Source organism: Elephas maximus, chromosome 15 (genome assembly GCF_024166365.1).
Source record: "Elephas maximus indicus isolate mEleMax1 chromosome 15, mEleMax1 primary haplotype, whole genome shotgun sequence".
Lineage (NCBI taxonomy): Eukaryota > Metazoa > Chordata > Mammalia > Proboscidea > Elephantidae > Elephas > Elephas maximus.
Genome location: NC_064833.1, coordinates 88,482,394 through 88,495,162, shown reverse-complemented (window position 1 = coordinate 88,495,162; position 12,769 = coordinate 88,482,394). Strand labels below are relative to the sequence as shown.

General features: G+C 40.1%; 1 protein-coding gene across 3 annotated transcripts in view; it reads left to right on the top strand.

The window, feature by feature from the left end:
- The window catches only part of PRKDC (protein kinase, DNA-activated, catalytic subunit), a 321,194-nt gene that overhangs the window by 197,933 nt on the left and 110,492 nt on the right, over nt 1-12,769 (top strand). For all 3 annotated transcript variants that reach the window (XR_007513335.1, XM_049854457.1, XM_049854458.1), the window contains exons 62-63: nt 3,329-3,508; nt 9,426-9,631. Coding sequence is in view for 2 of the 3 variants with exons in the window: in XM_049854457.1 (XP_049710414.1) it covers nt 3,329-3,508; nt 9,426-9,631 (386 nt within the window). In the remaining variant the exon portion in view is untranslated. The remainder of the gene's footprint in view (nt 1-3,328; nt 3,509-9,425; nt 9,632-12,769) is intronic.

Sequence of the window (12,769 nt, the reverse complement as noted above, 5' to 3'; positions counted from 1 at the left end):
CAAAATGGTTGAGGCAACACTGTATCATAAATGAAGTGTTGATGTCATAGCAGTGGACCTGGTTTAGAGACCTTGTCCCAGTCCTAGCTCTGCCACTTACTAATTCTGTGCCTCCTATTTCACGTGACAAGACTGACTCAGAGTCATCTAGAACATAGCCCCGAATTCCTGTGTCCATGCCAGGTCACTTGATGCTCTGAGCCACAGTGTCATCTGTAAGCTCAGAGTAAAATCAGTTTTCTTGCTCAATAATGCTAAGTCAGAATGAAACAATGTGTAAAATATCATTGTAAACTTTAAATTGCAAGCGTTTAAATCATTGCTTACATAAAATAGTGTTTGGAGGGATCAGAGGAGAATCACTTGAGCAGTGGGATCACTGCTAATACTCCAGAGGGCTGGAAATATTTTTTAAGTCATTGTTTTTTGGGGTGTAAAATAAAGTGTCAAGAGTGAGTGAAATTCCCTAGATGAGTTATTTGATAAAAACAGGATATTTATTCCCTAAGAACTGATTAACATTCCTTTGACTTATATTACAATAAGTTTTAAAAATATCTAAAGACTGTAATATATACAGTATTATGCTATGCACTGAAACATAATGCCTTATATTTTATTGTAGTTATGTTTCCATTATTAATGTTGATTATCACAGTAGATTATATGTGCCTAGCCCCTTGTATTTGCAGGATATTGCAAAAATAGTACAGTTCCTTATAGCCCTCCTGCCAGCATCCCTATTGGTGACATCGTATCTAACAGTGATAGAGCATCCAATCTGGACGTGGACACGGGCACAGCACAGTTAACTGGACTGAGCACCTTGTTCGGCCCTATCGTTCTTCACGCACTTATTTGTGTGTATCTGGTTTTCTGCAGCTGTGTCCCGTGAACTGTTAGGAAGTGCTTTCACACACTCATTAGATTCTCCCAGTCATGCCGTGACATGAAGATAGGTGTTAGACAGATGAAGAAGTTAAGGTTAAGGATAGCAGAGTGCTGTGCTGGTCAGGAAGGAGGCAAAGAGGACCAGATGCCCTCTGATGCCCATGTTCTCGCTGTCCCCTGGTCACACCCGGGCCCCCTGGCCTTGCACACAGTATTCATATCACTGCCTCATCTGAGATGTTGGGTCCTGCCCCCTGGCACGTTTTGCACCCTGTCTGTGCTGGAGAGGCATACGTGTGTACTGATAGACACAGGTCAGATGCTTGAGGCTGCAGGGTGCCCAGGGCCTCGGTCCCATCAGTTATCCTATGTGTGTTTGGAAAAACCAGAGGCAGTGGATACTGTTCTGAAACAGTATGACATACATTTTTCTGTTCTTCAAGGAGGACTGTGTTGCCAGGTATTTCACAAATTTCCATAGTTTTCCACAATTGGGCAGTGTTTTTAATATAGATCAAACCTAAGGAGCGCCTTTTCCTAACACTATAGCAAATTTCAATACTTTTTTGTTCGGCGGAGTACCTCTTTATGCTAAGGACTACTGTAGTGCCTCAGCAGACAGGTAGAGGAGGCTGTGCCCTCGCGGAGCTGCCCTCCTCACTGAGAGACCACTAATACCAGAGGATTGAGGAGCAGAGATAAGTTAGCCACCATCATTGGCCCTCCTGCAGCAGCAGCTACCTGTGGCTTTGAAGACTTCATTTATCTTAAAAGCCACTATTTTGTCCTTGCAAAATGAGTATATGGGGCTCCCTAGAAAATGAAGGAACTTACATATAAGACTCAAGAAGCGATGGGTTAAACAACAGAAGCCTATTCACCATATAGTAGATTTAAAAAAGCAGGCTACCAAACAGTATATACCATATAAAAAAAGTGTTTATGTCAAGAAAAGACACAATGTAGCAGTGAATATCTCTGTGGTATAATTATGGTTTATGTTTGTTTCTTTTTTCCTAATCCATATTTTCTAAAATGTACTGTAACTATTATAACTTTTAATAGTCACATAAATATGTACGTTTTATTCAGACATAGCTTTTATCTAACAAAGTAATTTTTAAATTTTATTCATTCATGCATGCATGCCTTCTTTGAGCCACTGTGGATACTAAGTCATAGTCAGATCACAATTCAGTTCTGTTCTGTTCCTCTTCTGTTTTGACACCATCTGCAACAACTGCAGCCCTTCACCCCCTGACCCTAACCACCAGAGCTAGGTCAGACTTCACAGGTTAAAGGGCACAGTCCTCCAGACTGACAAGCCTGCCCAGAACCACAGAAGCCAGCCACACTTCTGACCTGCTAGTTCCCACAGGATGCAAATGAACAGACACATAGGGTGAGGCCTGGGAGGGTTCCCAACATGGAGCTTCTGTGTCCTGAAAAGGGACATGCTGTCCCCCCATGTGTATCGATGTCTTTCACCAACCAGGAAGCCCATGAAGCTTCCACGTCCATAGCCTTTGTTGGCACGTCATTATGTAGTAATGACTGATTGAATCATTGCCCATGTGGTTGAACTCAACTGTGGCCCTCCCTCCTCCTCTGAGGTCAGCTGATGTCACACAGTGGGTCTTTCTGGTCTGACCAGCCCCCACCCAAGAATCACCTCCTTAGCAAAACCCAAAGGTGTGGTCTAGATCTATCTTAGATAACAAAGATCTAAGATAACAAAGATCTATATTAGATAACAAAGATACCCCACATAGACTATCTTCCAGGAACTGTTTTTGGTGCAGGGGTGACAGACCTAAATAAGACAGTGCTTCTGGGGCCAGAGCAAGCTGAAGTGACCAGGCAGGTGGCTGGAGAGCCCAGACATACACATTTGGCACTGGCCACCATTGGTTTAACAGTTTAAATGGCCATTAATTTGATTTATTCATGGGACTTTGAAGATTAACGTTGACATTTTATTTAAGCTCATCAATTAGTTATTTTAACCTTTGTGATGATGCTGATGTACAAATAATACCTAAAATCTAAGTCTTTCTCTGAGAGCTTATCAAGTATTGCACGAAACAGATGACTTGCATTATCTAGGCTAATCTTCACAATGACCCTGTGAGGTACATTCTATTACGTTTAAAGATGAGAAAACTGAGGCCCAGACTCACTCCCAAGTGGCCAAGTATGCAATTAAGCCAGCTGTTAAATTCAAACCTCCCTGTCCTCCTGCCTTTTATAAGACACATATCAAACAGATCTATTTTTATAATTCTAAGTACTCCTCTCTGAATGCCTGTTAAAGCTTTTGAAATGGATTTGGGATATGTTTGCACCAGGTTGTATTTACAAATAAAACTGATGTATTGGTGAATGACAGCGTTTTTAATTCAGATCTTACTGTGTCTTTGTTTTGAATATTTTACAGAGAGATCCAATAATTGCAAAACTGCTCTTTGGCAGCTTGTTTTCTGGAATTCTAAAAGAGATGGATAAATTTAAGACCATGTCTGAAAAAAATAGCATTACTCAGAAGTTGCTCCAGGACTTCAATCGTTTTCTTAATACCACTGTGTTTTTCTTCCCGCCTTTTGTCTCTTGTATCCAGGTAAAAATCTGCACACGCTCTTCACAAAGTACGCATTGTCTATGTTTGCTTCCCGTGACTGTATTAAAGTAACTTTATTTGTTTAGCAAGTTCAAGCTCTTGAGAATAACAGGATGTTTAATAGAGTAGATGCATGTTTGGGTTACTTCTTCCCAAATGGGTAGATTTAATTTATTTGTATTTTTTTCCCCAAAAATTAATGCATGACAGAATAATCAGAAATCAAACAGTATAGGAGCATTTTACTTTGTAGTAAGCTAATTTCTTCAGTGCTTTGATGAAGCCCTGCATTTTATTTAGTTGCTTTTTCTTATGTAGTATTTCACTGAATTCTTTCCTGCCTCCTGACTGCCTTCAAGAGATGTTGATTTGTGCAAAGTGATGAGGAGAGTGAAGTCCCTGCCCTCATACAGCTTACAGTCTACTGGGTGGCTGGTAATAATCAGACAGATAAATACAGAGCATAACCTCTGGTAACAGTAAGTGTGCAGTACCTGCAGAATAGCACAAAGATAACAGGCTGGTGCTTTGGCAGGACGGAGATGGCCTGGATCCCAGTGGGTGTGTCCCACCATCTGGGGTGGGTGGGGAGTCCTTCCTGAGGAGTGGCATTCTGGGCAGAGATACTTCATGTAGGTCTACTTTCAGTTAAACGTAATTCCTGGAAGGTGAATTTTTTTCTGAAAGAAATACTTTCTTGGCCATTAAATCATGAATTGTTAGACCTTCCTTAAAAAATCTTTTTGATTCTTTTATCACTTTTATAACTAGTTATCTCCTTGACATAATTACAAAATCATATTCTTTAGTACTATTTATTTGTAACATTGATTTATACATGAATTTGGTAGTAATTCCTTGAGATGAAGTAGTTTTCCTGTTTTATTCTTTTTGGTATAGCATGAAAATATAAGAAAGTCTCTGTATATATTGCCTCTATTCTTATTGTCTAATAATTTATAAATTAAAAAAAACAAACCAGTCGCTATCAAGTAGACTCCAACTCATGGTGCCCCATGTGTATCAGAGAAGAACTGTGCTCTCGGGTTTTCAGTGGCTGATTTTCTGGAAGTAGATCTCCAGGTCTTTCTTCCAAAGTGTCTATGGGTAGATTCGAACTGCCAATCTTTCAGTTAGCAACTGAGCACATTAACCATTTATATCACCCCAGGACTCCTGTAATTTATAAATACATTTCCTTTATTGATTTTTTCCTGTCCACATTAAGAGAAAAAAAGGTTTGAAGAATTATTGCACCAGCCAATATTTCAGAAAAAGTTTCTCTTTACATTGTATTCTGAAGTGATTTTTAAAATCTTACTTCCTGGTATTGTCCCTGTATTTTTCCATTGTTGTTTCGAAGGACCACTAACCGTTGTTAAGTAAACACATACCTTCTCCCCCTCTGCGGCTCTCCCTGGGCCTTGCCAGTTGGCAGTGACCCTGGAAAGGGCATCACAAGTGCAGACCAGTGCCTGCATTTGCAGCACTGCTGTTAGGACTGTCTACTTGGGGCTCACGTATGAAGCTACTATGTTTTCCTCTTTCCGTGGCTTCCTGCTGCATCCCACATAGCATTTACAGTCCTTCTAATTTTTTTTTAAATAATATTTTACTGTGTTCTCAGTGAAGATTTACATAGCGGATTAAATTCACATTCAACATTTCTACACAAATTGTTCAGTGACACTGGTCATATTTGTCACAATTGAGTGAACGTTCTCATTATTTCTCTTCTGGTTGTTCCATTTCCATTAATCTAGATTCCCTGCCCCATTATATGCTCATCTTTGTTTTAAAGTAATTGTTGACCATTTGATCTCATACAGATGATTTTTTAAAGGAGCCCAGTACTCAGGGTAGTATTATTTATTTTGTAGCCAGTCTTTTATTTAGCTAACAGGTGACCTCGGGGGCTAGTTTCAGTTCAAGGTTTAAAGACTATCTCAGGACAGTGGTCTTAGGGAGTCCTCCAGTCCTGACTGGTCCAATTAAGTCTCTCTTTTTTTTTTTTAAGAATTTGAGGTCTTGTTCCACATTTTTCTCCCATTCTATCAGGGTCCATCTATTGTGGCCCTGATTAGAATGGTTGGTAGTGGTAGCCAGGCACCATCTAGCTCTTCTGGTCTCAGGTAGATGAGGCCTTGGTTCATGTAGACTATTGGTTTTGTAGACTACAGTATTTTTATACAAATAATACACACCTTCTGTGTTTGCCAACATAAAAGCCACTATGCCAATGTTTTTTTTTTAACATATTGGTATAAAATTAGCATAGCACACTTAACAAAAATACCTCGAGGGGTGAGGGCATGGTTGGCAAACAAACATAGACAGTACATGTTATTTGCATAAAAATACAGTAATTTCTTCTTTTAGTCTTTGGTTTCCTTCTTTCTCTTTTCCTCTGAACAAGTAGAGAGCAATTGTTGTATCTTAGATGGCTTCGTGCAAGCTTTTAAGACCCCAGATACCACTCACCAAACCAGGATGCAGATCATTGTCTTTATGGACTGTATTCTGCCAGTTGACTGAGATGTCTTATAAGACTGTGGTTTGGATCCTTTAAACCCAGAACACCAATGTATTTGGTTATGTCTAAGAAGTATCCATAACCGTGCCCTATGTGCTTTACTATACATATGCATACAGTCACATACATGCATATCCACATGCATATACCTATATGTACAGAGTTATGGTAGCGCAGTGGTTAAGAGCTCAGCTACTAACCAAAAGGTTGGCAGTTTGAATCTACTAGCTGCTCCTTGGAAACCCTATGGGGCATTTATGTTCCAGGATGTTTGGGAACTCATTTTCTTTATCTCTGAGTAGTATTCCATTTTATGTATGCAGCACACTTTACTTATCCATTCACTGATGAGAACTTAGGTTGTTTCCATCCTTTTGCTATTGTGATGAATAAGCTGCAGTGAACTTAGATGTGTGTACGTCTCTATTAGATCTCTAGGGTACTGTATTTTTATGCAAATAACACACGTTCTACGTTTGTCTGCCAGCTGTGCCCTTACCCTGCTCCCCCCAGGTATTTTCATAAGTGTCATTATGCCATTTTTTTTTACGTGTTGCTGTAAAAAAAAAAACTAGCATAGTGCACTTTTACGAAAATATCTCCCAGGGTGAGGGCGAGGTTGGCAACCAAATGTAGAAGATGCATATTATCTGTGTAAAAATATGGTTTATACCTGGGAGTGGAACTGCTGGGTTGATGATATGGCAGCTCCACCTCTAGTTTTTTGAGAAACCGCCAGACTGTTTTCCCCAATGGCTGTACCATTTTGCATTCCCACCAGCAATGGATGAGGGTTCCCTCCAATGCTTGTTATTTTCTGTTTTTTTTTTTTTTTAATCTTAGCAATCCTAGTAGGAATGAAATGGTGTCTCATTGTGGTTTTGATTTGCATTTCTCTGATGGCTAATGATGTTGAGTGTCTTTTCATGTGTCTCTTGGCCATTTGAATATCCCCTGGTGAAGTGCATGTTCATGTCTTTTGCCCAGTTCTTTTTAATAATATTTTATTTGTGTTTTCAGTGTTTGCCCAGTTTTTTATTGAGTTATTTGCCTTTTGTTAAGTTGTAGATGCTTTCTATATATTCTGGTGTTAGATCTTAGTGATTACATCATTCCCAAAGATTTTCTCCCAGTCTGTAGGTTGTCTCTTTACTCTTGATAGTCTTTTGATGAATGTAAGTATTTTTAACTTCTGTAAGGTACCAGCTATTTTGTGTTCTGTTCCTTGTGCATTCATTGTTGTGTTTGATAATCTGTTGTTAAACAAGGTTAGGTCCAAAGCTTTGCTCCTATATTTTCTTGCAAGCACTTTATGGTTTTAAATTTAAGATTTAGGTCCTTGATCCATTTTGAATTAGTTTTTGTGTATGGTTGACAGAGCTTTTTGTTCTAGAAGGCCAAATGACTGTTTCTTTAAGGCCCCTGCCCACTAGGATGTCCTGTCTCCTTCGCAGAGGGGTACAGTCTACAACCTGTTCTTGCGATGTGGTCTGATGGGCCAACAAATGTGAATTTGGTGCCCTACATTTATACTATACGTGGTTTTGTTTCAACTCTGTATAAAATTATTATTTTCTTTACAAAAACAGTTGTTGAGGGATGTCTGTGTGTAGTGTCCTGTTAATAAAAACCACGGAATATATGAAATGAAGGCATGGCCTCTGCCCTTCAGGAGCTTAAGACCTAATAGAGTGAGATAGAATCTTAAACAATATTGTCATGAATTCCAATAAACGTTCAGCAGTTTAAAAATTAGGCTTCATTACTTTTTCTCCATTTGGAATTTGTAAAAAGTGAAATCATATGACTAAAGTTTAACTTTTGCTTTGCGTAATAAGCTTTATAAAGTAAAAATGGTTCTGTAAACAGGATTATGAAGATAATCTTGAAAATAGACTTAAATCACTCATTTAAATTACAAACACATAACTGCATATATCCTAACCAAAAAAAAAAGTCAAACCCGTTGGCCATCTAGTGGATTCTGACTCATAGCCACCCTATATATCCTAACAGTAGTAACTTTCTCATCAAAACCCCATTCATGAAAGACTTCTGTTGGGCAAAAGGATGAATGAATTTTAAGCTCCATGAAACCAAGGATAACACTGTGCTTCCAAAGTGTCTGAAACCTAGAAGGCACTTGATAAATATTTACAGGATGGGTAAAACAAAACAAAAAAACCCACTGCTGTCAATTCAATTCCGACTGAAAGTAACCCTATAGAATGGGTAGGTTACTAGAAAATTAAGAATGTATTTATTTTTTAAATTCTGTATTTCATACTTGGCATCCCTCTCCAAATTAGGATGGTATTACCTCAAAATTTGATGACTAGGGTAGCTTTGCTGTGTTACTAATTGAAGAAGAATTTATTTTGCTTTTTTCTTCTGTAATATTAGTTCCTTCTCAGGGTGGTGCAGTGGTTAAGCATTCTAGTTGCTAACCAAAAGGTCGGAAGTTCAAACCCACCTAATTCTCTGTGGTGGAAAGATACGACAGTCTGCTTCTGTAAAAATTACAGCCTTGGAAACTCTATGGGGCAGTTCTACTCTGTCCTGTAAGGTCACTATGACTAAAATCAACTCAACGGCAATGGGTTTGCTTTGGATTTGGAAGGGTAGCTAACATTTTGTTTTTCTTTTATTTGCTTTGTGGAGTTTATATCTTTCCATTAATCCTAATTAGAACTTTCCTTGGCTTGGTTGTTAACATATCAGTATGTGGTATAGCTGCTTGGGGAGGGGAGAGGCTGGTGTTAGGTGTGAAGAGAACCTTTCTTCTGATGCACAGACACGTGCAGGCCTGCTTTAATGAAAATGCTGTCATAGCGTGCATTTTATTTTGGATATTGTTTTGAGGTTTGTTTTTCATTAACGTATTGTGTATATGACTTTCAAATTGAGAGTTACAAAGTAAAGGTCAGCATAATAATTCCTGAAATGCTGTATTCAAATATTATTAAATAAGCTAGGCCCTGGGGATGGACGGGCAATAGAAAATAGAGGCTGCATAGAATAACAGGGAGATGAGTGTACCCACTTTTTTGATGACTGGATATGTTGTGTTTCAGCTGCTTTTCACGTCAATTAATTGGATAAGTATTCCTGGAAATGGCAATTGTTTGCATATATAGAAATCTTCGTATTTTGTAGTGGTTTTCTTACTTTCAGTTAATCCCTGGTGTGGAAGTGTAAAAATAAGGTCATTTCCTCCTTTGAACAAATTAAATGTTGAGGAAAATTTGTTAATAGAATTACATAGAAGAAACTGCTACTTACGTCAAAACTTGCTTTTATGTTTAGTAAAATAAATTATTCATTTGTGAAGATACGGTCCAAGTGCCACAGGCTGAATAACTGCACGTGTTTGTGGTTTCCCAGGAAATGAGTTGCCAACGCCCAGACTTGCTCGGCCTTGACCCGGCTTTGGTGAGTGCTGGCTGCCTGGCCAGCCTGCAGCAGCCTGTCGGCATCCTGCTACTGGAGGAGGCTCTGCTCCACCTGGAGCCCCCAGAACCTCGCTCCAAACGGGCCCGGGGAGTGCCCCGCCCCTCTCTTGAAGTCCTCAGATGGATTGAGCTCGCAAAGTAAGCCCTGGATTACAGCACTCTGATAGATAACCACGAATTTGACCCATGTGATAAAAGTGGTTTGTGCTTGACTACTAACTTAAAGGTTGGTAGTTCATACTTACCCAGCAGCATCGTAGAAGAAAGGCCTGGCGATGTGCTTCTGTAAAGATTGCAGCCAAGAAAACCCTACGGAGCAGTTCTACTCTGTAACACGTAGGGTCGCCATAAGTCAGAATCGACTCAACTGTAACGGTCTTGATTTGGTTTTAATATAGAAAAATCTTGGCTTCATTCTGACAGCAGTAAAGTTGATAGTAATATTTCTTGAACAAATCTTTCAGGCTGAGTTCGATTCCATGAATCAAGGAGCGTCATGACAAGGAACATCTTGCTCAAGGAAAAGAACATTAATTAACCTTGTTTTCCTTCGGTATATGATCTTTTGGACTCAAGTCTAGTTTCCTCTTAAGTGTGGCTGTAACTTAGAGTCCTTGACATTTTATATATTTTTGCTGTTTTGCTAAACTGAATAGAGGATTGTTTGTTATTTTTAATGAGACTAGAAATTTTAGAAATAATCTCATTAGTCTTATTTGTTTATTTAGGAAAAAGAAATTGTATTTTGTAGTTACGCCATTTAACATTGTGTCTGATTTTTCCTTTATCTGTGGTTTTAATCATATGAAAGCCGGTACTTAATTCTGACACAGGATTTTTGATAAAGGTTGAAATTTAATTTGAACCTCTATTTTATAGTGCTGTTTTTTTAAATCTTTAGTTTCTAGGAGGGAAGATAGTAAATATAAGGGTGGGAGTCCTTGCATCTGTCACTTTTATAGTCTTTCCCATCTTTCTGTCTTAACACTGCGTGTTTAAGGCTGTAGGCCAGAGGCTTACCTCAGACTCACAAAACTAACCTTTGAGGAGAAAGTGCATCCACCTGTGTACGGAACTAGCCGTAGCAGGAAGTAGGGGGTGGTCAGAGGCGCAGGTCAATGCCAGGCAGTTCAGAGAGCATGTCTTAGTGACTTATATCTAGGTGAACGGTAACACCTAGTGTATCTAACACTTTCAGGGAGTGAGAGACCATATGAGTTGTATTTACTGGGCAAATGGAACACACAACATTTAAGGGCCTAAATTTTTCTTCTAAAGTTTTCTAACTTTATTAAATACTTCCTCATACTATTTTAATGTAATACTTTTGTATTCCCTGCAAATAGAGTATTGTGAATGTAATTTAGTCTGCCGTCGTTTTGACCGTCAGTTACAGTGTACATGATCCAGAGACCTTGGGCAAGTGTAGGGTAGGGGGTATGTAGGGTGATACCTTTTCAGAGTACATGGACAGTGTCTATAGCTCTCCTCTCCTCCTTGACTCTCCGGTTGGGAGCTATTATTATGTCACCCCTTCTCCCTGTTACCGGTGTAACGTTCTTGCCTCCCACTGGTCGACAATGAGCAGCTAAGGCACGTAGTTTTCCACACCAGCAAAGCTTTATTGAAGAGGCTTTCAAGTGGAGACGAGGAGGGCCTAGATCAACGCTTACCCTCATCTCAGAAAACAAAAGATGGGCCTGAGTTTTTAAAAGTTCTTAGGCAGGAAAAGATTCATGTTTATTCATAGACACAGGCGGGGATATGTTAACTAAGGTGCACACGCAGCAGTTTTCCAAGATGGCTCCTGTCCCAGAGACCTCTGGGATTCATAGCAGGAGTTATTATGGGGTGTTGCACCTGCACAGTCTCCTGCTCCCAGGGTTCGATTCCTTTGCTGGGGCTATAGCCCCTCACTGCCCCGGTGGAAAGTCACACAGCGGTCACAGGTGGTTGTTCTCTGCATGTCCCTGGGCCTAGTTTTCTCCAGCTGCTTCTGAAAGGCAACTTTAAAGAAGTTTGCGGACTATTTTTAGATACCCTGCCCCATTGTTGAGGGGAATGGCTTTGTTTCCGTGCCCTGGTCCATTTCTTATGACTTTGCAGATTTGGGGGCCCCTCTGTTCTCTCTCTTACTAAGTCTCTAGGTTCCACACTCAACCCGCTGTTACCTTCCTGATAGTATAGTCTATTTCTCTTTTACTTGCTTCTCCTCTGACCACACCAGTCTCTTTACTATTTCTCAAACAGGCACCCTCCAATCTCAGGGCCTTTGTTCCCTGTCTTATAACCACCTCTGCCTCTAATTTGATCCCCTCCATGTTCTGTGATCAGGGCAATAAGAGGGCCACTGCTCTGAAATTTTTATCTAAATTTGTAGTCAGTAGGCTCTAGGAGAGAACCTGGGGCAGGGGGCTCTTTTCATGTAAATATGTGAGATTTAGTCCATGGAAAGGGAGCCAGACTGTGGAAGGGCCAAGCAGAAGCAGTCATTGGCAAGCTGGCCAATGTAGTGTTCTTTTTTACTGAAGAGATGATGTTTGCATTGAGACTTGAAAAATGGGAAAGAAATTTCCAGAGGGATGGGAACAAGCACCTGTTGAACACCTATTTGGGAATATCACTCTTTTTTTTTTTTTAATTGAACTTTAGATGAAGGTTTATAGAGTAAACTGGTTTCTCATCAAACAGTTAGTACACACATTGTTGTATGACATTGGTTAACAACCCCACGACATGTCAACACTCTCCCTTCTCAACCTTGGGTTCCCTATTACCAGCTTTCCTGTTCCCTCCTGCCTTCTAGCCCTTACCGTTGGGCTGGTGTGCCCCTTTAATCTCATTTTGTTTTATGGGGTTGCCTAATCTTTGACTGAAGGGTGAACCTCAGGAGTGACTTCATTACTGAGCTGAAAGGGTGTCCAGGGGCCATACACTCAGGGTTTCTCCAGTCTCTGTCAAGCCAACAAGTCTGGTCTTTCTTTTTGAGTTAAAATTTTGCTCTGCATTTTTCTCCAGCTCTGTCCAGGACCCTGTATTGTGATCCCTGTTAGAGCAGTTAGTGGTAGCCGGGCCCCATCTAGTTGTACTGGACTCAGCCTGGTGGAGGCCATGGTAGATGTGGTCCATTAGTCCTTTGGACTAATCTTTCCCTTGTGTCTTCAGTTTTCTTCACACTCCCCTGCTTCCGAAGGGGTGAGACCAGTAGAGTATCCCAGATGGCCACGCTAATCACCGAAGTAGAATGTAGAACGTTTTTCTTTATAAACTGTGTTA